Source organism: Marmota flaviventris, chromosome 11, assembly GCF_047511675.1.
Source record: "Marmota flaviventris isolate mMarFla1 chromosome 11, mMarFla1.hap1, whole genome shotgun sequence".
NCBI classification, from domain to species: Eukaryota; Metazoa; Chordata; class Mammalia; order Rodentia; family Sciuridae; genus Marmota; species Marmota flaviventris.
The window spans coordinates 11,342,834-11,368,856 of record NC_092508.1 but is presented as its reverse complement, the minus strand read 5'-3'; the positions used below and the strand labels follow the sequence as shown (position 1 = coordinate 11,368,856).

Here is a 26,023-nt window from a genome sequence, read left to right as displayed (position 1 = left end):
CAATGGAGCTCTGCGTGAGAGTCTGCTGTGTTCAGAGTTGTGTTTTGTTTATGAATCCAGCAGCAGTCATTCTACAAACAAGGATTGAGCACTTGCAGGGTACCAGGCATTATGCTTGATTGTGAGAAAACACAAGTCAATATAGTTTCTTACTTGAAGGAATACAGTCATAGCAACAAAAGTGTGCCTGGAAGTGGAGGACAATAGCAAATAGGTAGTCAAACTAGAAGACCGCATCCTAATAGTCTGAACAAGAAATAAGAACCTGGATCATGAAGGTAACAGGAGAAGTGTAGAAGAGATAAATCAGTATTTCTCAAGTAAAGAGAATTAGAACTATGTGTCAGTAACCTATCACGATGGACAGATGACCCCAAAATTTGTGGTTTAAGACAGGAATCATTTTGCTCAAGAATGTGTGGGTCAGCTGGGCTAGGCTACCTGAACTTGGCTGGTGAGCTACAGTGTCTGCAGTGACCTGTTGGGGACTGGCTGATCTAGAATGGCCTTATTTACATAAATGATTGTCCTCTGATGTTGGTGATTGGGCCATGCATCCATCCTCATCCAGCAGACTAGTTTAGGCTCATTCACAAGGACACAGTATAAAGTTTCCAAGGGAAAATGTGGAAACAATCAAAGCTTAGGATAGCACAGTGTCATTTCTGTAGTGTTTTGTTATCTAAGCAGATTTACAGGAAAGGGAAATAGATTTGCCCTCTTGTTGGAGAATAGCAGTCGCATTGCAAGAGGTTATTGATAGAGGGAAAGGTACAGCATTGGGGCCATTTTTGTAATACTGCATTACATATTATCAGTAGATAGCCAGTATCATCATTTAAAGCATGCCCAGGCTGCAGAATCCTGAAAACTGGAGGAAGAGTCCCAGAGCCTGTATTTTAAAAAAGTTTTCATGGTTCTTCCTATGCTCAAGGATTTAATCATTATTGAGTTAGACATGAAATATAATGGAAAAAGCAGGCCAAGACAGAGCTTCTCGGCATAGATTTTGAACAGCCTGTTTCATTCCCCCACATCAAAAATTACTAAAGGGTGATAGAAAGTCAGAAAAATCAGGTATCCTGAGTCAGGATATTTGAATGGGGAATGTAGAAAAATCTATGTGAAATGTAGTCGGAGAAAGGAAATGCAGACAGATGAACATACTTTTTGAAGTTTTATTTCTAAAGGCTTATTATATGTCCCCATCAGTAGTCAGGCAGGTAATTAATAATAGAAGTACAGGTGTCTTTCTCAGAAAGAAAAAAAAAAAAAGTAGAACTTCCTAGAGTAATTTGTCTCTCAGAGACAAGAGTGCGGGAGATCAGTAGGTGAAAGCATCCTCTGATGGACCAGGTGAGTTTGGAGCAAATCTAGGCCCTGGAATAAAGCTACAGAAGAGTCTAACATTCTGTTGATTAGAAGGAAGCTTGAGTAAATTTCTGAGACTTTTTCATTACTGAAGAATGTTTATCACCAGGATAATGTTAAGTAGTTTTTATTTTTCATGCTTAAAAATAAGTAATATTTAACCATTTAGTAATGGGGGGAAATCAGACACATACTACCTTGAAAGGTTTCAGAAAGTAATATGATATTAATGTTAATTTCTTTTCATACATTTAATCCTATTTTTAAAAACTTCTTATAAAAAACTCAGAACAGTATATTGAATGACAATAGAAATAACTTAAAATTTTCTTATACCTTTAAGTAATTTTTATGTTTTGTCATCTTTAAAACATTACAGTGAAGTTAAAAGGATTATTTTACTTTACAAAGAAAGGTTTTTGTACATCAGAGACTATAAGACTTAATTACTTTTGGTGAGAAGACTATCTCTGAGATTATTTTGAAGCTGAGAGTTTTGTTTCTAGCTGTGCCTAATTAGTTGTTTGATTGGAAAAATTTGGCTTCTACTTTGGGGTTGTTTCAAATTCTTATAATGTAAAACTGCTGTGACAGACAAGTGGAGTTGGTACTCAACTAATTTCATCATCTCACCTTTCTTTTTAACAGAGTCATAGATTTTTCTCTTACAGATGTATTTTCATTCTAGTTACAGAAAAATCACAAAAGCACTGAGTACTTGACATTTGTTATCCAAATAGCCACTTGATACGCCTGAAACACAGTGACCTTGTTTAGCATTCTGTATTACAGTGAGTGTTCCACTGCCAGCATATCTAATTTTTTTTTTTTTAATTTTATGGAGTAGAAAACTTATATTGTTGGAAGATTGTTTGTTGAATAAGTTGTGCTGGGTTAATTAAGTAGCTTGAGGAGGAAAATAGTTTTTATCATGACAAAGTAGTATACTTCACATTCCAAACTGAATGAAATATAAAAATGGGGAAATAAAATATTTTTTAAAAGAAGGAAAAAAAAGAAGAGACGTAAATGAGTAGTTACTGTTGATTTTTAGATACAGGACTTTCCTAATCAGAAAAACAATGAAAAAATTATAGAAGGAAAGAGAACTAGATTTTTTTTTAAGAAAACATTTGACATTGTCATTAATGTAAAGAACCCATATAGTATAATAATCAATACTAACTGCATTAGGAAAATGGAAATGGATTTGAATATATAATTCAAAAAAGATTTACAAAATGACCAATGTGTTTCTGAGAAAATTTACTATATATCAGTGAGAATTCCTTTTTTGTTTTTTTTTTTATCTTCCCACAAAAAGTATTGGTAGTGGCGCAGGCATTTCTATGCTGCTGATGAGAATGTGAATTGATATAACTTTCTGGAAAACACATTCAGAATATATAATCAAGAGGCTTACTTTCCATAATTCCTTGACTATAAATCTAGCCTGAGGAAACGTTAGAGCTAAGGTCCAAAATTGATGTATCAGTTATTTATTTTATAATTAAATGTAATAGGATAAACATAGCCTATTAAGTCCAAGCTTTCAATTCTGCAAATGTTTAAACAAAATTGACATAAATGCATTAAAATAAATGATAACCTAGAGCTTAATGTATCTTTTTATATATTTTCATATACATATGAAATGCAAATGTATATTTCCATATGCTATAATTATTCACCTATTTTTCAAGAGAATAGAACTATAAAAATGTAATACTTATTTCAAAAGTTACTGTAAGAAGTATATTTGTTGCTTAATTTAAGCTTTTATAGGTGTTCCACATAAGGACTATGGGACTAATTAGGTTAAGTAGATTGACTACTACAGTGTGAACAAGGGTTAAATCAGTGATAGTTTAGTTTAAAGGTAGAATATTATGCAGCTATGAAAAATAATATTTTTAAAAGGTAGTGGTGTGAAACTGTGATTATAACATAATTATCAAATGGTATAAAATTGTGTGTACCTTATGATCAGAAATTTACAAAATAAAAATCCAAAGCATGGTCTGGGGTTGTAGCTCATTGGTAGAGTGCTTGCCTAGCACATGTGAGGCACTGGGTTCGATTCTTAGCACTACATAAAAATAAAATAAATGAATAAATGAAAAATAAAATAATTTTAAAAACTCCAAACCACGTATTTTCCCATAGAAGAAAAAGTAAAAAATTATAATGAAGACCTTTATAAAAATGTCTCTTTAGTGTTTTAAGACAATTGCAAAGTGTTTTAAGGAAAATAAAATTGAAATTAAATTAATAATTTGTAAAGTTAATTCCTTTGCTGTCATATGTTACTGTATAATGGGCTTCAAGAAGTCTCTTTTAGAACTGTTGTCTTGAAGCTAGTTCCAATGCTGTTTAAAACATTCATTGGAAATAAAATTCTGTGATTGAACAAGTTTAGATACCAGTATTATTGCAGATCTTCAAATGGGTATAGTTTACAGTTTTTCCCAAATTCATTTGAATGTAGAGCTGGTGTGTATGCATGTGATGGTCCAGAAGAAGATGGATGGGGAGTTGTCTTGGCTGAATCCTTGGAAAGTGGATGCAGACATCCAGTTACTTTATCTTTAAACACTTAAGTCTTTGTGTCTGAAGAGTAAGGGAGCTTCTGCTCCTTATCCATGCTACCATTGTTACATCAAAGAAAATTAGCCATGATTTCCAAATTAGATCTTTTTTATTTGTCTAATTAGTTGTACATGACAGTAGAATGCACTTTAACACATCATACATAAAAGGAGTATAACTTCTCATTCTTCTGGTTGTACATGATGTAGAATGTACATGACTACCGGTCGTGTAGTCATATATGCACATAGGATAATAATGTCTGATTCATTCTACTATCATTCTTACCCTCGTACCCCCGACCCTTCCCTTCACTCCCCTTTGCTTAATACAAGGTACCTCTATTCTTCCCTAGCTGCCCCCCTTACTGTAAGTTAACGTCTGCATATCAGAGAAAACATTTGGCCTTTGGTTTTTTTGGATTGGCTTATTTCACTTAGCATGATATTCTTCAGCTCCATCCATTTATCTGCAAATGCCATAATTTCATTCTTCTTTAAGACTGAGTAATATTCCATTATGAATATGTACCACAGTTTTCTTTATCCACTCATCTGTTGAAGGACATCTCAGTTGGTTCAATAGTTTGGCTATTGTGAGTTGAGCTGCTGTAAGCATTGATGTGGCTGCATCACTGTAGTATGCTGATTTTAAGTCCTTTAGGAATAAACCGAGGAGTGGGATAGCTGGGTCAGATGCTGGTTGTATTCTAGGTTTTCTGAGGAATCTCCAGACTACTTTCCAGAGTGGTTGCACCAATTTTCAGTCCCACCAGCAGTGTATGAGTGTACCTTTTTCCTTGCATCCTCACCAACATTTACTGTAGCTTATATTCTTGAAAATTGCCATTTTGACTAGAGTGAGATGAAATCTTAGAGTAGTTTTGATTTGCATTTCTCTAATTGCTAGTGATGTTGAACATTTTTGTATATATTTGTTGATCAGTTGTATTTCTTCTGTGAAGTGCCTGCTTAGTTCCTTAGCCTATTTATTGATGTGTTATTTGGTGGTTGTTTTGGGGGGGGATGGGGGTGGAGGGTGTTGAGTTTTTTGAGTTCTTTATGCATCCTGGAGATTAATGCTCTACCTAAGGTGCAAGTGGCAAAGATTTTCTCCCATTCAGTAGGCTTTCTCTTCACATTTTTGATTGTTTCCTTTGCTGAGAAGAAGCTTTGCAGTTTGATACCATCCCATTTATTGATTCTTGATTTAACTTCTTGTGCTTTAGGAGTCTTGTTAAGGAAGCCATTTCATAAGACATGGTAAAGATTTGGTCCTGTTTTTTCTTCTATTAGGTGCAGGGTCTATGTTCTAGTGTCTATATCTTTGATTCACTTTGAGTTGAGTTTTGTGTAGGGTAAAAGATAAAGGGTTTAGTTTCATTTTGTTTTCTATGGATTTCCAGTTTTCCCAGCATCATTTGCTCTCTTTTCTCTAATGTATGTTTTTGGCTCCTTTGTCTAGTATGAGATAACTGTATTCATGCGTGGGTTAGTCTCTGTGTCTTATGTTCTGTATCATTTATTTTCATGTCAGTTTTGGTGCCATTGCCATGCTGTTTTTGTTACTGTGATTCCAGAGTATAGTTTAACGTCTACCTCCTGCTTCATTTTTCTTGCTAAGACTTGCTTTGGCTATTCTGGGTCTCTTATTTTCCCAAATGAATTTCACGATTGCTTTTTGTTAAAAATTTCCATGAAGAATATCATTGGGATTTTTAATAAGACTTGCATTAAATCTGTATAACACTTTGGGTAGTATGTCCATTTGACAATGCTAATTCTGCACATCTAAGAGTGTAAGAGATCTTTTCATCTTCTAAGGTCTTCTTCAGTTTCTTTCTTTAGAAACATCTAATATTTAGTCCAAAAATAGAATGCCCCAATTTTCTTAGAAAACATCTTTTATAGCCAAATTTTCAAGTTTTCAGTGTTGCATTTGATTATTTCCTTTTATATAAAATGACACCCTGCTTTTTTTTCAGGAGACTACTCTCATTGAATTTTTGAAGTTCCACATTTTGTCTGATTATTTCTTCATAGTGTTATTTAACTTATTTCTCCATTCCTGTGTTTCTGTATATTGATACTTATATTTGAGGACTTAATTAAGTTCAAGTTAAACATTTTTAACACAAATATGACCTAGATGATGCCATGTTCTTCATATTGCATCATAGCAGGAGATACAAAGTGTTGGGCCATCCCGCTGATACTGGCTTAAGTTTCATCATTGGGTTCAAATCTCTCAGTTGCAAAAGTATGTTTTTTTTTTCCTTCTTCTCTTAGCATGTCCAGTATAAGGAGATACTATGTCACTCTATCAATATCCTGTTTCCCAACAACCATCTAATTAATGGTTTTTGTAGTCTTGATGGTCTTTGCAAGACTATCAGTATTTCATTGAGTTCAGTGTTAAGTTTTTTTACTTACCTCTTTTTAAATTTCTTTTTAGTAAAATCTTTCCTTTGGGGTAGACAGTTATGTGAAATTTGTCTAAACTGTAGAATTGTGTGTCCCCCAAAATCAAGATACAGAGCAATTATGTCACTCGAAAAATTTCTCTCTCACTCTTCCTTTGTAGTCAGCCTCCCCTACCCCTAATCTTGAAAAAAAAACTGGTTGCCTTTATCTTCAGAATGCTTTGCTTTTTCCAGAATGTCTTGTAAGTGGAACTATACAATATTTACCTTCGGGGGTCTGACTTCTTTTACTTGGTTAAGTACATTTGTTAAGTGTATTGATAATTTGTTCTCTTTTATGGTTGAGCTGTATTCTTTTGAATGGATATACCACATCTTTTCTGCTGTTTTTAATCCTTTAATCGGTTGAAAGACATTTGGTTTTTTTCCTAGGTTTGGGCACCTATGAGTAAAGATGCTATAGAAATTCACATATAGGTATTAGTGTTAACATAAATTTTCACCTAAGTAAATACCTGGTTTTGCTGGGTTATGTAGGGTGTGCATATTTAACTTTATAAGAAACTGTTTATGACTGTACCATTTTCTATTCGTACCCACAGCAAATGAGTGTTCCAGGTGTTTAAGATAGTCTACAGCACTTGGTATGTTCAGTTTTCATCTTGGCCATTCTAATAGTATAAAATGGTGTCTGGCTATTGTTTTAATTTGTTTCTCTAATAGCTAATGATATTTCCTTCTATGTGATTATTTGCCACCTGTGTATCATCTTTGCTGCAGTCTGTTTCATTATTTTGCCTAGTTTTTATTGGATTGTTTTTCTTACTGAGTTTAAAATTTTTTTTTATACGTACTGGATACTAGTCCTTTATAAGACATGATTTTCATATATTTCCACCTAGTCTTTGACTTATCTTTCCACTCTCTTAACAGTAACTTTTGTGGCACAAAAGATTTTCATTTGGATGAGGTACAACTTACTAATTTTTAAAGCTTTTAGTTTTATATCTAATTTTCCCCCTAATCCAAAACTCTGAAGGCTTTGTCCACATTTTCATAGTTTTTCATGTTACATTTAGATCTATAACCCATATTTTCATCTTTTCTTTCTTTTTTTTTTTTTTTTGGTATAGATGTGAAGTACAAAAGTGAATACTGTGCACTTCTAAGTATTTCAACACTATTTGTTGAAAAGATAACAATTTCTCCACTAAATTACCTCTGTACTTTTTAAAATAACAATTAGTTATATTTACTTCAGGCTATTTCTGTATTCTGTTCCTTTTTATTGATCTGGTCCTTCACCAATACTACACTCTTTGGTTTCTTTAGCTTTGTAGTTAGTCTTAAAATCAGTAGTGTGAATCCTTAGTCTTAAAATCAGTAGGGTGAATCCTTCAACTTTATTCTTTTTCAAAATTGTTCTGATTACTCTAGTTCCTTTTCTAAACATAAAATTTAAAAGGAGCTTATTGATATGTAGAAAAGTTCTTTCTAGGATTTTGGCTCTATAGATAAATTGGGAAAGAATTGACATCATAATGATTGAGTTTTGTATTCAAGGATAGAATGTTTTCTCTCATGTGGAAGCTAGAGCAATGTAAGGAGAAAGGGGGAGTCTGATATAATAAAGATAGAGGAAAGATGAGTGGAGTAGAAGGAGATTGAGGGGGAGGAAAGAGGGACAGAAATGGGAAGGAAATATGGAATGAATTTGACAAAATTGCACTATGTGCATGTATAAATATACCACAATGAATTCCATCTCTATGTGTATCTGTAAAGCACTAGTGAAAAATAAATAAGTAAATAGAAGACCAGTAGAATAGAGGAAGGAGAATGGGGGATGGAGGGAGGCACTGGGAATTGAAATGGAGTAAATTCTATTCCATGCATGTATGATTGTGTCAAAATGAACCCCAACTATTATGGATAACTGAAATACACTAATAAAAGCATAAAAATAAAATTAAATACAGTATGGTTTCTCTGCTTATTTAGAGTTTTCTTATTTCTTTGATCAATGTTTTATAATTGTTAGATTTATACCTAAGTATAAATAATTTTTGGAGGGGGAGGAATGCTATTATAAATTGTACTTAAGTTTTTTTCTGTATCTTTTGAGATGGGTTATATATCTTTTCTTTGTTTGTCTAATAACATACTAACTTATAGATTTCTGAAGTTGAAGCAGGGTTGCACTCCCAGGATAAATTATACCTAGTTCCAGTATATTAGAGTTCATTCCTGTGCAAATGCCATGCATATTTGAATATGTATTCTGCTATTTTGGATGGAATATTCATAAAGGGTAATTAGATGAACTTAGCCAACACTATTGTTCAGGTCTTCCATATTTATTTGCTTGTTCTGTGGAATACTATGAGTATTTTGAATTTCAGGGGATTTACATGAGTAATATTGAATTTAGATTGTTGCTTTCTTTACACTGGATACACCAAAGGTTCAGTTTCCTCTAGTGTTAACCTTGTTTGGAGGATGGGGCTGATTGCTTAGAATGTTTTCCTTAGTGCCTGCTTGAAACTTGGTTTCAGGTCCTGCTTTTGTTCTGCAGCTCAGGGGGCTTCTCCTTCCACTCACTTGTGCCTCTCCTAGTGGAATGCTGCTGTTACTTGTTACTCTGAACCTTTAGTCTGGTAGCTGGAGGCAAGTGGGGTCTGTTCTGATTAACCTTTAGTTCTGTCAGTCACTGTGTCCAGGGGTTTGGCCCCAGACCTTCTCAGTGTTCTGCTAGTTCCCTAAGGGAAACTGGTTGTGTCCTCCTTCTAGGCTGTCAAGGATTTTGTTCCATGGGGCCCTGAGGGAGGATCTAGGCAGCCTCTCACACCATTCCTTCAGTGCTGAGCTAAGTTGGAAAAAGGCATTTCTCTGGACTCTCACCAGTCTTTTGTGAGAATAGGTAAGGACCTGAGAATAGCCTGAACATGGGTGGGGATTCCTTATATCACAGCCCCCAAGAGTTCTGTGCTCTCTTGCCAGCTCATACTCAGCCTTAAGCAGTTATCAGCTTTGGCTCCATTCTTCTTCGTATCCAACACCATCTGCCCTCAGCAAGCAAGTGCTCGCATACCGTTTTAGATTAAGGTTTAGTTGGTTTCCCAACCACCTCTGCTCTTTGATGAGTTCAAGGAAAGTTCTTAATTTTTATTGTTCCAGCATTTGTGTTTATTGTAATCATGGGAGTATTGTTTTGTCCAGTTTTCTTTCCAGATTCCTAGTGGAAGCTGGAGCATTCCTTATTCTTCATTGGAGTTTGAATCTATCATCCCTTACTCATTTATTTTATTAGCTGCTGCTGCTGCTCCTGTTAACTAAAGATAATTTTTCCTTTATGAAGTTGGTAGAAATTATGGTTCCTACTAAAAAGACTTGAGTAAATAGTTTTTTCTTTGATTTCTGGTTTTCCTATGAAGGAGTGTTAGTGCAGTAGCCACCAATAATGCTGAATTTGAAAGGGCTAACTAACAGAAATTCATTTGGTAGATACAGTGCCAGTCCTGCAGCAGTAAATTTCAGTCTGTTCTTTATTTAAATTAGTATAAAGATAAATTAAAGAATAAAGATAGCAATTTTTTTGACTGCAGAATTTGCCATTATCATATTTCTAATAGTACCTGGCCATAATTACAAGTCTTAAAACTCATGCTAGGAATAATACTAAAATAGCTTTTGTAGAAAAAATAACAAAATGTCTATTTATTTCAAGGACTTGTACACTTACTAATGTTAACCGAAATCTTGTCTTGTTCTGTTGGCAGTCTCAGCTTTTATAAACAAGTCCAAGAAGCAGCTGATACCATAATAATAGAAAAATTTTGGAAAAGAGCCATCTCTTTTGGAGTCAAAAGGCAGATGCCAACCAGGAACATTAGCTCATTTTGTTTTTTTTCTTTTTTCTTGTCTCCCCTCCCCCATATCTCTCCATGTGTAATTTGTGCTTCTTTTTTTTCTCTTTAATAGCCTGCCACTAAGTTCAGCTGGCACTGGGTACAAAGCTGTGTCCTTTTCAACTTCTGTCTGCCAGCCTGGAGCATGTGTACTGGTTAAAGCTGGAAATCTTTACTGACATGTGGAATAACTTGTGCTTCTCCTCTTAGACTCTTCTGAAAGGCAAATAGCCACAATCACACTTTGGCTGTCTTGTGAAAATCAGGCAGAGTTGTCATCCCCCACCCTATACTGTGCAGTTGGGGTAGCTGGTTAGCCATATGTGAAACTATGGTAGAATATACTACAAAGGTCTTGGCTTGAGAATAAAACAATTGCTGCTTTGTCTCTTTAGTCTTTAGATGTAAAATTACAAGGGAAGACATATTAGAACAAATTTAGGTTCAGAATTAATATCCACTGCTTTTGTTGTTAACAGGTCATTTGATGGTATCTTTGAATTTTGTTTTTTTAAGCATCATGTGTTCATAGAGATTATTTGATTTATGGTTTAAGTTTAAAAAAAAGAGGGTTTACTCTAAGTTGTATATTTTCTTTTACTGAAACAACCTCACGGCATGTGAAAGTAGCACAAGTGTGTTGTTCCTTTATTGTGTAGAAATTTTTGAGAAAAATAAATTACATCCAATATTTAAAATCTGTAAGGAAAGAATGGGAACTTCAGCGGCCTGAGTTTCAATCTTATCAATCTGGCTTTATTTGAGGTGTGAGTCATTAAATCTGATCAGATCTTCATTTTGTTATTGTTTGTTTATAATGAAGTTGAATTGATACTATTCAGTATCCCTTATAGTTCCATTATTCTCTGGTAAAGGAATGGAGTAGAGAGGATAACAATAAAGAGATGGAGTATTGGAAAATGTCAGGAATATGGTGTTTGACACATAGGTCTTAGGGCTTACTATGAAAGCTTCCTGGAAGATAAATTCACACAACAACGCACGGCAGATATAATTTGATAAATATATGCATTAGATGGTGGTATCTTACTCAATTGCATGATTATATGAGCTTTCATGGGCTCAGTGCAAGCATAGGCAGTTGGCAGTTTTTAACATATGCAAATTTTCACTGCTGCCTTGCTTGGTTAACTTAGCAGGAACATTGCAGCCAGGACAGAGATATGCTGCTAATTCTGTGTGACCATTTAGCATTTTTTTTTTAAAGTAATTTTGTGTGTTTTCCCCCAGGAAAACTTTCTATGTAATAAAAAAGTACCATCTGCCAGATTGTCTAAAAGCAATTTCAGTGCAGAACAATCACTTGCTTTAGATTACTGGTTCTTACTTGCTACTCTATGTGTTGGAGGTACTCATTTCAGTGAATAAAGTTTGATATTGGAGATGTGAAATTGAGCATGTAAAAAATATAAGTACTACACATGATTTTTCAAATCTGTAAAACATGTGACTATTTCAGCCAAGAAGAAAAATAATAAAGTGGACCAGAATTCTGTTTAGGTCCTCTTGGGAAGTGCCAGTCTTCTATTTAGGTTCCAAACTTTAAAATATTAACTACACACCAGCAATTGCTTTAAAGAGAGACATGTGTACATGAAATTTAAACATGTTTGGGAAATTGACATTGTTATATATGAATTACTTTATAATTTTTTTTCTTCCACCTACCCTCCAAATCACCATTTATTGAAAATCATTTTTCATATGCTAATGTGTGCATTTAACAATAAAAGTACCAAAAAAAATAATAAATACTTTTATCCACTTATTACCCATGCCCCCCACAAACTACTTTTGGGCTACCAAATATTAATGTTTTCAGAATACTGCCTTGCACATTTGTGATGTTGCTCAGTATTGTTATTCATTCGGCCACTCAGTGAGTCCTTATTTGAGCCCCTCCTATGTATCAGCATTATAAGCAGTAAAGCTACAGAAGTGAATAAATCTTGTTCTTTACCACTAAGGTAAAAAGGCTCTTCTTTTTGGTGAACAGCAGGAAATTTAAGTGACCTGCTTAAGTTCCACTTAAGCAATATATTAGAGTTAGGAAAGAGATGCAGTTTATAATGAAGATGTTGAATTAAGTATTCTTCAGAAACCCTTCCAGTTCCATTCATTGGTAAGTTGACTTACGTAAGGTGACCACTTTACTTACTAGTGCTATACTCTCTACTTGAGCTATCATGATTCCCTAATGTAAGAATTTATGGAATATGAAGTTTATCAGTATAATGGTTTGGATACTCATTTATGTAATTTTTAATCTTAGGAGCTATTGATATGTGTATTTAGTGTTTTATAAGATCAAGTCCAGTTGGAGAAAACCATTACTATCGGCCTGATTCAGAATCGCTTATTTCTCTAAAAATATATTATTTTGAAAAGGACATATTGGATAGTATGTTAAAATTGCCATGGATCTTACCTTCTTTTTGGTCAAAAAATTGAGGTTGTAAAGAAATTTGTAATGCTGTGTATCTGTACTACAAAAATAACACATAATAAAATGGGATCCCTGCCCCCCTCTTTTTGAGGTGAAGGCCTCAGACTTTGTTTTACAAACTCAATAGTTTATATTTTCAATTAACAAAATTGTATTTGTTTTTAATATTAGTTTTCTAATTCTTTCTTAAACACCATAAGAACATATCAAAAGTATATATTACACTTTTCAAAGAGTGTCTTAACATTTTATCTTAAACTTGAATGGTCTCTTTTAATGTCCATAAAGTACCATGTTGTTAAGCGTATTAAATATATAACTGCCATTTCAGTCTTGGGAAGGGACATGTTAGTATTACTGTGATCCTTTGCTTAGTTTATTTGTATGCAAATTATGACATCACTCTCTACCCCACAATTATATACTATAATTTATCAAAATATTTAAAACCCAAAGATAAAATATTTAACTTATTTCTATAGCATATTATGTTTGCATGTTTTCCTGACAGTAGTTTAAAAGTTGTAAAACAAATTGTTTGTATGGGGAAGGAATGTCCTTCTTATATAAGAAGCCTGTACCTCATAGGACATCCCCCCCCAAACAAATGCTTACTGTAAACAATCGTAAATAATCTGTTGGGTTGTCATTATTTTTGCCAAAAATTATAGCACATAATAGTTGGAAAATATTGGGATTTTTTATTCTCTTTTGGTTTTTGAGATGGGGTCTCACTACAGTGCCCAGCCTAGTCTCGAACTCCTGGTCTTGAGTTATCCTCCCACCTCAGCCTCCCAACTGTTGGGACTTCCATGCTCACCATCATACTGGGCCTTAAAACTACTGTTTTTAGTATATACACATTAGCAACATGAATCAAGGATATTTGCAATGTTAATTTAAATAGAACTCAACTTGTCTTTAGTAGTTTTCCTTTTACAGAAGAAATGATTCATAACAAAAAATGAGTTAAAGTATTCACATTAAGTGTGCCTCAGACACCAGAATTTTAGGTTGAGCTACTGCACATCACTCTGGTTACTCATCAATAGCAATTATTCATATGAGAATCTTCACTACTGTCTGTGTCACCTCCTTGAAACAGTCTCACTCAGAGTTGCTCACGTTTTCCAATTTGTTTTATTGTGTTGTTTTGCTAGAGAGAAAACCGATATGGTTTCTGTTTATCATAGAATCACAAGTAGCTTTCAGAGTGGTCTAGTTTCATCAGATGGCAGTTCTCCAAGGATTCAAATTATTTATAATTTGTTGTACTTAGTTATAGAGAGCCAGATGTGAGAGTCATGCATAATATATATTTATGTATCTCCACCAATCTCAATTAGAGGATGAAAAGATGATCTTTTATCACATCTGTTATTTAAATCTACTTTTGTTGTAACATAGAACCCAAATTGCACAAAGTTATTAAGATTAGTATAAATATTAACCTAATTAAAATTACATTGTAATCATTTGCTTTGGAAAATTGCAAATGGCCTAATCATGCAGAGATAAGAGACAAGTTAAATAAATCATCATATAGAATAATACTGAGCCATTAAAAAGACAAAGAAGCAAGTTCACAGTGTGTCAGATGAGAAGCAAGGTACTTTGTTTCTGGTAAACTCATTTGTTTTAGTCAGACTTAGTAAAGGTATTATTTTAAAGGTAGAAATAATATTTAACAAAAATGCCAGTTATCTTTACTTTTTAGGAATATGATTATAGTGACTTATATTCTCTTATTTGGCTGAACTTCAGTTCTAAAATTTCTTCATATAGAATATTTGTAAAGAAAAGCATGTTATGGAAATTATTTCGTACATTACCAAAATATTAAGTATTTTTTTCTACTCTCTATGGTCCTAGTTCATGTGAGACATAAAGCTGTGTTTTGTAGTGAAATGCAGAGAAAACTGTCTCTTCTCCAGTGTTCTGCAGTCTCTGCAGGATGTTCTGACTGGACAGAGGAAGGAAGGAGACTGAGCAGAGCCCAGAGCATCAAACTATGAGCTCTCTGGCCTTTCTCTCCCTTTCCTTTTTGTGTGATCCCTTCTTTACTTTTTCATCTGCTCCAAACCTTCCAGACTAAAGTTATCAATAGCTCTTGTTATTAGCAGCTAGTTGTCCCTAGTTACTACAATTATTTCTTCATTCCCCTTCCCCTTTATTTTTATTAGCACAAAGCATAAATCACAGGTGTACAGACAGCTTAATGAGTTTTTACATATGTATGCAATCATGTAGCCACAGTCTCAATTAAGGATAAACAATCTTCTGACTTCTGTAACGGTAGGCTAATTTTACTTGTTCAAAGTCAGTGACAATCATCATTGTTCATCAGGGAAATGCAAAAGCTAAAATCATAATGAGTTTCTACTACACGTACATTAGAATGGCTGAAACTTAAAAGACTGATAATCTCAAGTGGTGATCAAGATGTGAGCAACTGGAACTTTCTGCACTAGTTGTAAAATAGTACACCTAGTTGGAAAACTGGCAGTTTTTAATGAAGTTAAATAATGCCTACATTATAACCCAGCAATCTCACTCCTAGATTTTACCGAAGAGATTTGAAAATATAAGTCCACACAAAGCATGTTCATTGCAGCTTTACTCATAACAGCCCCAAACTGGAAACAATTTCTTTCTTTCTTGAGATTTCCAAAACGCACTACATTCAACCTTAGTTTTAGGCCGCTTTAGCATACCATTTAGGAATCCGGGCAACAGGCCCATCCATTTACCTTACAGTATGCAACATTGAAAGCTCCATAAGTTTTATTGAATGCTATGTTTACATATCTTCTCTGACTAACCTCAATGAAAGTTTGAGTGAGGTGTTTAGAACTCGGGGTTGGGTTGGCAAGGGAAACAGTGGTCTGGCACTCTTCCTGTAGAAGAGCATTTTTGTTTTGCAAAATGCAATTTTGTATTACTAGAGAACAATATGAATTGACTCTTGAATCTTTGTGTTCAGGATTCTTTACAGATCAAACGAAAACAACCCAAAGCCCAGTAGTATTTAATTTTCAGCTTAATGAGACTAAAAGGAAACCATTTGCTTTTAGCTAATATGATGCTGATATAAAATGTAGCTAATCCATGGACATTAAGGGAGATAAAGTGTTTAATAAGTGTCTTCTAGAAGAAGTGACATCTGTATGGGACACCTGCTGTCTTCATTATGTCTTTAAATAAACTGTGTCTCAGGGGGTTAGCAGGGCCCCTCTTTTGGCACACTGTGCTGTGACAAAGACAAATTTTGAGCCTCAAGTAATTTACTGAGGAGAATGCTTTTTGGCAAGGAGGGAATTAAACCCCTGGCTTAGATAATGCAGGCCCAGTGAGGCCCAATCGAGTTTAACTTTGAGATTATGACCTTTGTCAAGTTATGACACATTTCCTACCCCTTGATAGGCCTAATTATTTGCTGTTTCATGTTTTAGATAACATAAACATTGGATATGTAGCATGTATACAGTTCACGTGGACAGAGCTTCTTGTTATGTGGGCATAGACGTTTAGAGGAATGCTATATTTCTTTGTGTGTTGGGGGGGGGATGCGGCGCTGGGATCCCAGTAGCCACTAAACAATGCCTATATTGACAGTTTATTTCTGTTATGTTTTTGCTCATTACCATCCTGCATGCAGTAGGGACAGGGGAGGGTGGAAGTGAAGCAGCACTAACGAAAGCTGTTCTCTGCATGCCTTTTAAATCAGTTGTCATTTTCACAGACTACAATCTAACCAAGAATGATTTTCATAAGCAATGGCTATAAAAAGCCTATGTAGCTCCAGAAAATAGTATTTAATCAGCTCTGTGGTTCATTTTGTTAGCCTCAGGAAAAAGCAACTCACCACCAAATTCTACTCTCTCATAGGTAGGATTTTTAAAAACCAAAACCAAAACATCTGCTTTTTAGCTTTATGAACCTAATGCTTTGTCCCCCTATAGGGGCAGCAGTTATATAGTTGCTATGCACTCTGTGTCTCTCAGACCTTGACACCAGACAAGGGGAACATCATCAGAGTTAATGAGCAATTAGGACATTTTCCCCTGTCAATTAACTGGCAAAATAATGAGACCAAATAAGCATTGTCCTTAAAACTGTCAAGACTTGTACATATTAAAAAAAAAAAAAAAACTTTCTCCTGCTCTTTTGTGGTTATATGAATAGACAACTACTTAACTTTAGAAAAATAAAATAGAAATTGCACCTATAGTAAACAGAAGAGAGGTGTACAATGGGATATCATTTATTCTAAACTCAGAATTTTGAATTTTGGCTGGGTGTGTTGGCGCACGCTTATAATCCCACTGGCTCAGGAGGCTGAGGCAGGAGGATCCCAAGTTCAAAGCTAGCCTTGGCAATTTAGTGATGCCCTGAGCAACTTAGCAAGACTCTGTCTCAAAATAAATAATAAAAATAAAGGGCTGAGGGTGTTGCTTGGTTGTTAAAAGTGCTCCTGGGTTCAATCCCGGGTTCTACTCCCCTACCCCGCCCAAAACATGGATTTTTTTCCTACTGAGTCATAGTGACATTTCAACATCTATCACCTTATTTGTCTCAAAGATCAACAGACAAAATATATAGAGTGAACATGCTTTTATTGTGTGTGAATAAATGTATGAAGTGTAAGGTTGGAGCAATCTAGGTATTGATCCTAATTTTGAATAAATATATTCCAAACCATGGCCCATCTATGGGTTTGGTTTTTACCCTGAATATAATGAGAAGTTAGTGAAGGATTTGAATAGAGGAGTGAGTAAAGCAAAGAAAATAAATAAAAGTTCAGACCTAGGAAGATGATCTGTTGGAGGAATGAAGTAGATTGTGACTACAGTGTATTTTTCAGTGTGGGGACCAAGATGGCAGGTTATCAGGATGGAGAGAGAGAGAGGTGATGTGCAGGTTATGAAGGGCCCAGTTTCTGAGTTTAAGGGTTTTGCTCTTAATCCTGAGAATAGTCTAAACCATTGAGAGTTTTAAGTAGGAAAGCAACAATATCAAATCTGTGTTTTAAAATCACTTTACTTGGTGGGGGGAAAGGTAGAGGGAATGTACTGAGCCATAGCATAGCAGGTGCCATTGTAAGTGGCCTGTGTCTGTATGTGTACCTGTGTGTGCAGATACTCAGAGGCTGACGACTCATATTTGATATGGAGTAGAACTGAGATTGGAACCCGGGCAGTCTAGTCTCAGAGTCTGAATATTTAATTGTTACATTTTAATCAGACATTTTGCCATTCATGTATTGTAGAGCATGATAATGGTGGCATTTTCAATAATTTATAATTAATATAAATAATTATTAGTTTGTTATTTTAAATTAACATGAAAAAAATTTATACTAGTTTCCTAGGGCTTCCATGCAAACATTACAGACTGTGTTAATTAAACAATGGAAATTTATTTTCTTACTTCTCCAGAGGCTAGATGTCCAAGGTCAGGGTGCCAACAGGTTTGATTTCTCCCAAGGTTGCTTTCCTTAGGTTGCAGATAGCTGCTACCTTTTTCTGTGTCCACATGTGGTTTTTCCTCTTCTTGTATACATGCCTGGTTGTTTTAGTCAGATTTTGCATCACAGTGACCAATTTACTGAACAACAAAAACATAGCCAAGAAAAATTTATTTGGGTTCATGGTTTCAGGAGTCTCAGTCCATAGATAGCCAGTTCCATGCTCTGGCCTCAGAATGAGGTGGGTAAGGCCTAGTGGAGGAAGGCTGCTTAGTTTGTGGCACCATTAGGAAGCAGAGAGAGAGAGGAAGGGGCTGCACAAGAACCATCCTTCCAGGGCAGTTCCCCAGTGAAGCACCTCCTCTAGCCACCTAGTTCATTCAAAACTAGGATGAACTATAGTTACAGCCCTTACAATCCAATCATTTCACCCGTGAACATTCCTGTGTTAATCCAAGAGCTCTGGGAAGACATCTCTCATATCTAAACCATAACATTCTGCCCCTAAAAGCTCATGTCCATCTCATTGCAAAATGCAAAAAGTTGGGGCTGGGGATATAGCTCAGCTGGTAGAGTGCTTGCCTTGCAAGTACAAGGCCCTGGGTTCAGTCCCCAGCACCACACACACACACACACACACACACACACACACACACACTCCATCTCCAGGAGTCCTGTAGTCTTAACAGTTTTAGTATTGCTGAAAAGTCCAGTCCACATGAAAGTCTCCCGAGATTCAAGCAAACTTTTGGCTGGGAATCCCTGTAAAAAATTAAAAACAAGTTGCATATATCCAATATACAGTGGCACAGAATAAAATTTCATTCCAAAAGAGAGGAATAAGGGCAATGAATGAAAGAGATGGGGCCAAAGCAAGATCAAAACCCAGCTGGACAAACGGGGCTCCTAACTCTGTGGATAGCATCTAGGACTCAGTGGCAAGATGTTCTGTATAAAGGGTTTGGGCAGCCCTGCACCTTTGCCCATGGCAATTGCAGTGCACATGGGCTTTCTTATAGCCTGGCTGTCTCCACAGCTAGCATCTTTTCTCGGCAGACTGTCCACACCGCTGACATCTCTTAATTCCTGGGGTCTTCATTACTGCTTTAACTTTACCTTTACAGCTTCAAGCATTACCCTCTCAAGGACACCCCATGGACTCCAACTCTGCTGCATTTTGCCTGGCCTCCCAGGCTTTCCTGAGAAATCTCAGTGAAAGGCTTCATGACCCCTTAACTTAAGCATCCCATATTTCTGCAGAACCAGCACCATGTGGGTGATGCCAAGGGCCTGCTTACAGCTCACATAATACCTGGCCCCCTGGAACACAGCTGTAGGGACCTTTGAGTGCTCTGTGGCTCAGGATAGTGAAATACCTTTTTAGGACCACTTGTGTGAGTAGGATGCTCCCATGATCTCTTCTCAAAGGAATTTTCCTTTTTCCATCCATGAGCCTGACATGGGTATAGTCTTGCAAAAACAACTTTTTTGGGGTGTGTGTGTGTGTGTGTTTTTTTCAGTTTTCAGTGTTAGTCTAAGTTTGGGCTACATCTTCTATAATCTTCTCTTTCTTTTAGGGTTTAGAGTAGAGAAATTATTCTAATTATTAGTTTTCCTTTTCCACAAAACAGTAGGCAGGGAGATCTGACTCTTCCATGCTCAGAAATTTAGGCAGACAAACGACAGAAGCTGCAACAGGAGATGAGGGAAGAGACCCAACACTAAGGCAGTGACTTGCAGGAGTACTAAGCATGATGCAGAGACAGAGGTGTCCCCTTGCTGCTTGGCCTCTGGCAGTTAGACCCACTCTTCAACAATGTGATATTCCAAAGCCCAACCAACCCAGAGTGTGTTCTTCTTCCCTCTTTGTTTATGAGTGTTCCTCACATCTACTGCTGTGCTTTTATTTACTTCCTATATCATTGTCAAGAAAGATGAATATCTCTTGATTGATGATCTCAGTGAGGTATCTTGAGACTGTGGAATTTCCATCTGTAAGAGCGTTCAGTGGAAGTCTATTCTGTGCTCATTGTATTCATGCTGCCTACAGGATGAAATTCACACCAATTTCTGGTCCTGTTTAAAGCACAAATATCAAGGGACTGGATCTTCCCCAATAAATCTTGTGTACACAATGGGAAATTGTGGAGCCTGTTGGACTTCATTTTCTCAACTGTCAAATCTGGATGGTGGCACAAACTTATTCTCAGAATAATAAGACTTTCATTTTATGAAGATCAAATGACATGATGTACCATGTAACCAGGCATGGTGGCACATACCTATAATCAAAGATATTCAGGAGGCTGATGGCGGGAGAATCTCAAGTTTGAGGCCAGCCTGAACAACTTAATTTTAAAACAAAATGGAAAAATGGCTGGGAATATAGGTCAGTGATAGAGCACTTGCCTAGCATACATGAGGCCCTGGGTTACATCCTCAGTACAGACAAAAAGAGAATACCATGAAAAGAAAGTGAAGAGAGCTATATAGATGCTAATTTTGATGTTAAATGAAGTCTGTTCTTTAGGAATTTGAAAGTATTAGTTTTTATAGTTTCATTGAGACATAAATGTCATATGATAAACTACATGTATTTTAAATGTGCAATTTGTTCAGCATTGATATATGTGTACACCTCACCATCATTGAGACAATTAAAGAACCCATCACCCCTGTTTCTGTCCCATGGTCATTCATCTAGACTCTCCCTCTCTCATACTTATTCTTCAGCCAACCACTGATATTCTGTCACTGTGATTTAATTTGAATTTTGTAAGTTTCTTTTTATAAAAGAAAACATACTGTATATAGTCAGCCATCCATATCCGTTGGTTTTGCATCTGTGGATTCAACCAAAAATTAAAAATACTTGAAACAAAAAATTGTACTGTACTTTTACAGACTTGTAATTATTCCCTAAACAATAGAATGTAACAACTCTTTGCATGACATTTAACATTGTATTAGGTATTGTAAGTAATCTAGAGATGGTTTAAAATATGGGGGAGTGTGTGCATAGATTATATACAAACACACCATTTAATTTAAGGGTCTTGAGCATCTCAAAGTTTGGTGTCTCTAGGGCATCCCAGAAACAGTCCCTCTGGATACTGAGGGACAACTATACTTTGATCATCCGATTTATTTCACCAAGCATAGTTAGTTGGACTTTATCCATTTCACTGTGTATATTAATAGTTAATTCCCTTTTATTGGAAATAGTATGTCCTTGTATGGATATTCTACAATTTATTTATCTGTTCATCTGTTATTGAACTTTTGAATTGTTAGCAGTGATTTGGCTTTTACAAGAAAGCAGCTACAAACATCCATCCACAAATATTTGCATAAATATATACTTTTATTTCTGCTGAGTAAATCCCTAGGAGTGGAATGGCTGGTCATGTGAAAAGTGCATGTTTACTTTTTAATGAATTGTCAAACCGTACTCAAAGTAGTTGTAACATTTTACATTCTGTGTAATTTTCATTTTAATTTCATTAATGAATAAAGGCATTGACTACCTTTTCTTGTGTTTACAAGTCTGTCCCTTTGGCATTATTTCTAACCTACTCTCTATGTAAAGGAATTTCTTTAAGTGATTGCATAACCTAACTGGAATGCTTTCTCCTATCAATATAGGAATGCTGTGGACTTTCTGTTATATAGTATCCTAGTAGTTAACAGGCATTCTTGTGAAAGGATCCAGAACATCTTCCTACTCGATTTTCCTCTGCTCCCCTTGTACTAGGATTGAACCCAGGGTCACTTGACCACTGAACTACATCCCCCACCCTTTTAATTTTTTATTTTGAGACAGGATCTTACTAAATTTCCCCAAAGCTGGTCTTGTAATCTTCCTGCCTTAGCCTCTAGAGTAGCTAGGATTACAGGCTTGCTCTCCTGTGCCTGGCTCAATTTTTTTTATATGTTGGATTATTTTGATTCTATAAATTTTTGGCCAGAATTTTAAAATATTTCTTGATTTTCAAGGCAGAATTAGGGATCATCAACTTATATTTTATTAATTATCTAATTCTATAAGTTAATTATATAAAAGTGGATTTTTAGTTGAAGTCAGCTCTAATATTGACATCTTGCTATGTCCAGAAATATAAGATCTGAATTGGAAGATGCTTTGAAGGTATTGTGGTCGTTCTGTAAGTGTTCCCTGCAGCCTCCATGAGAGCCTTCTCTTGCTGTCAGGCATGTGAGTCTCTGAAAGGACAAGTAAAATAAAACAAAAATAATTATTTTTTTTAGACTGTCACAAAGTTGTTACTGAAAGGGATTAAAATTGAAATGACTTACTGAACTGGCCTTAATTTAAAACTGTTTTATGCTAGGTATGTTATGAGAGTCATCAGATACATTTTAGCTAGCCAGAATAAGCTCTGCCTATTATGGATTTGGTTACTATAGTTTTAAATATATAGAGAGGGGAAAATGTAGGCAGAAGGGTTTGTAATCTGTGTCCCTTCAGTCTGTGATGAAGCCTTTTGCATACAGCTTTCACAAGTTCAGCATGGTACAGGCTTTGCATCCCATCAGGCCTCAGGTGGAATCTCAGCTCATATTTAAAAGGTTGTTGTGGGTGGGGAGTTACGCCCTCATCTTTGGGCAGCCCAGATGTCCACCTGAGATGGGAGACAAAGGGCAGCTGGCACAAGGAGGCCCTTGGTATATGCCCTCTTCTTGTCTCTTCCTTTACCTTTCTCTTCTTCCATCTGTTTTCTCTCCCTGCTTACTTGGGTCATTAATTGAAAATTTTATTTTTGCTTCTGTTTTAATCATTTGGGGAGATAATAATGGTAATGAACTTAAGCACTGACATTTAGAAAGCTTCTGTTAGTACCAGGCATAGCTGTTTTTGTTTTTTTTTTTTAATTTACTTTTCACAAGAACTCATGCAGGGAGTAGGGTACAGTTGAGGCTCAGAAGAAACCAAATGAGTGATGGAGCTGGGGTGTGATTGCAGGTCTGATTCCAGTGCTCTTTATCACTCTGTGTATTGCTCCTGTGAGCTAGTTCTGGGAGTGTTCAGTTCTCCATGTTTCCACCCTCATCTCCAATGATGATGATTATGAAAATAGTAGTAGCTGCACATACCTTGAGCCGGGCACTGGTCTGTGCACTTTCCACATATTAACTCATGTAAGTTTCACAACAGTACTTCACAAGTTCTGTTGCTGTCTCCATTGTTCAGAAGAGGTTGAATAACTTAACCATTTACCAAAGTCACATAGAGTTTAAAATTGGCATTCAAACTCTGATTCAAAGACTATCACTTCAACAGTTCTTAGAATTTCTTTTTCAGCCTATTTTGGACTCATCAGAGAAGAGATAGGAACTCCCTCCTACTCAACTTGTAGTCTTCCAATTTTCCAATAACTTGTAAAATTATTTCCTTATCCTTGTTTCACTGTCTAATGTGGGATGTATTGGGTATTTTCATTCCAAAACTAAATTGAAACTGATGCCTAAGCAAGGGAGAATAAATAGCAAATTCATTAACTAAGAATCTATTTACAGTCAATTCCCAAAGCTCATTGTGCAGTCAGTGCTTCTACATCATTTAGAGTTGCTAATAAATGAGTCTTTGCATTTTTCCAAGTGTCTTGATATTTACAAGTCTCATATTTTACCATAGGAAGTAGTTTCAACAAGCATATTCATGTGTTGACAGTTCTAATTAATACAAGTAATTAGCCCTGACAGAAGAACTGTGAAAAGAAGACCCATTCATAAATTTGCTAATTACATTACTCTGCTCAGAATTTAATTGCAGTCTGATCTTTAATCTATATACTCTGATCATTTCTGTATATGTGCAAAGCCCATCTTACTAAATTCTTTAGATTTTCACATTTACTTTGGGTAAAGAAATTTTATCAAAGTTAAATTTGTGGTTGGAGTTTAATTTTCCAGTCTGCAGGAACTGGTGAAAATCAGAGATGATCATCTTTCTGGACAATAAACAAAAGGATGGGAAAAGCAAGGCAAGGGAGGAAGAAGAAGAGGAAGATATCAAGTACACACCATAGGCTCTCTTACATATCTAAAGCTCTTACTTTTTGCGTACTTATTTTGATACCCTCTCTGAACGCCTAAAGTAGTTTTATTTAGACTATTGGTAGGCTTATGACACAGAAAATTTGAAGATACTTGCTTACTATGATCCAAAGTTGAGCCCTCTTCTCTCTGATATGAAAGGCCTACTTTTCAAGTGCTTCTGTTCCAGAGCAGGTTCTCAGCCTTGGCACTGTTGACTCTGGGGCTGGATTCCTTGTTGGGATGGAGTGAGGCTTTCTGTACATTATAGGAGACTGTGAAGCATCCCTGGCCTTTCATCACTGTATACCATCACATACTCTTCCAGTTGTGACAGAAATATCTCCAGAGTTGGCCAGTTGACTTTTGGGGAGCAGAATCACCTCTGGTTGAGAAGCATTGTGCTGGAATATAACTTAAGGTAAAAAAAGAATTTGGATAAAACCCATGGAGGACACTAATATAAAATCTGCTGTAACAAAATTAGTGAAACACCTTTTCTTAGAGACATTTATTATCATTTAGGCATCATTTAGACATAATTAAGTTATGAAGTATCTAGATTTGGAATGATATCCCTTCAGTTGGAATACTCCTTCCTACATTTTCAATATCAAAGGCCCACTGATCTCTTTGGTAGAAGTAGAGCTCTACTTGGTAGTAGAGTAGCCATATCTAAAACCCGTTACTTCTCATATGAGATACACCAGGCTCTTAGCATTCATGGATTTAATATTTGAGTTTTCAACTACTTATAGGTGAGCTCAAAGTTCTAAATAATCAACTGTAAGCATTCTTTGGCCTCCTTCCCAATTTGGTTCCTTCTCTTGCATTGCTTTTTTTCCTACCCTGCTTAGATTTCTGATGCCTTATTTCAGGTACTCTTGGGTAAATATCTCCTTCCTATCTGAAAAAAAAAGTCAGGCATGGGTGAGCCTGGACACTTGGCTTCTTAGACCTGCTATGTGGCAGCTGAGCCTAACTAGGGGACATGACCCATCCATCAGAGTGGACTGAGCTTATTTTAAATGTATGTCCACAACTCAGCAGTCCTGGACTTCCTTAACCCATTTTGTCCCATGATCTCACATGTAGAACACTTATAAAAACTTAGATTAAACAACAAATAAACCTCTAATGGTAACTTTGAAATAATTTTTTATATTCCCAGAATTAAATATTTGGCACTTGATGGATTAAGAAAATGGAGTCCCCTGTAAGTGTCAAAGGCCCACCATGAAGACGGCTTCAACCACCCATCATGGAAACCCTAAATCACTTTCACTTTACCCACCCTGTGCTCATCTCTTCCTTCCTGCACAGGGAGGTCTCCTTCCTCTTTTCAAAAAGCTAATCCTTTACCTGGTCCATTTCCTCAGAGAAATGTTTTTTTATTATTGATTTTTTTTCCTTTTTTCTTCTGTCTTCAGAGAAAGAAAGGAAAGGCCCTGAAGCCAGAAACCCACAACTGCTTTTCAGTTTCCTTTCCATTTCCATTTATACTCGCCGGAAGAACGTTTTGTCTTCATTTCATCTTTAAATCTTATCTCCACTAGTCTAATGAAGTAGTTCTCCTGTGACCTCAGTGTCAGCAGGGCTTAGCGTCACTTTACTTCCTCGAATTTCCCTACAGTGGTACACTTCTCCTTCCTTGCCTGTTCCTCCCTTCTTCCCAGTGCTACACTTTCCTGATGCTGCTCCCACCTTTGTCCTTGTTTTCTTTTGTAGACTCACCACCTTCTGTG

At 35.9% G+C, this 26,023-nt stretch overlaps 1 protein-coding gene across 7 annotated transcripts in view; it reads left to right on the top strand.

The window, feature by feature from the left end:
- Rhbdd1 (rhomboid domain containing 1) overlaps positions 1-26,023 on the top strand; it is a 135,866-nt gene that overhangs the window by 78,411 nt on the left and 31,432 nt on the right. The window contains exon 7 of one of the 7 annotated variants that reach the window (XM_071619591.1): positions 10,364-12,614. The exons of the other annotated variants lie outside the window; for them this stretch is intronic. Within the exon in view, the coding sequence (XP_071475692.1) occupies positions 10,364-10,374 (11 nt within the window). The 3' untranslated portion in view covers positions 10,375-12,614. Of the gene's footprint in view, positions 1-10,363; positions 12,615-26,023 lie in introns of those variants that run through there. 7 annotated transcript variants of the gene reach the window in all.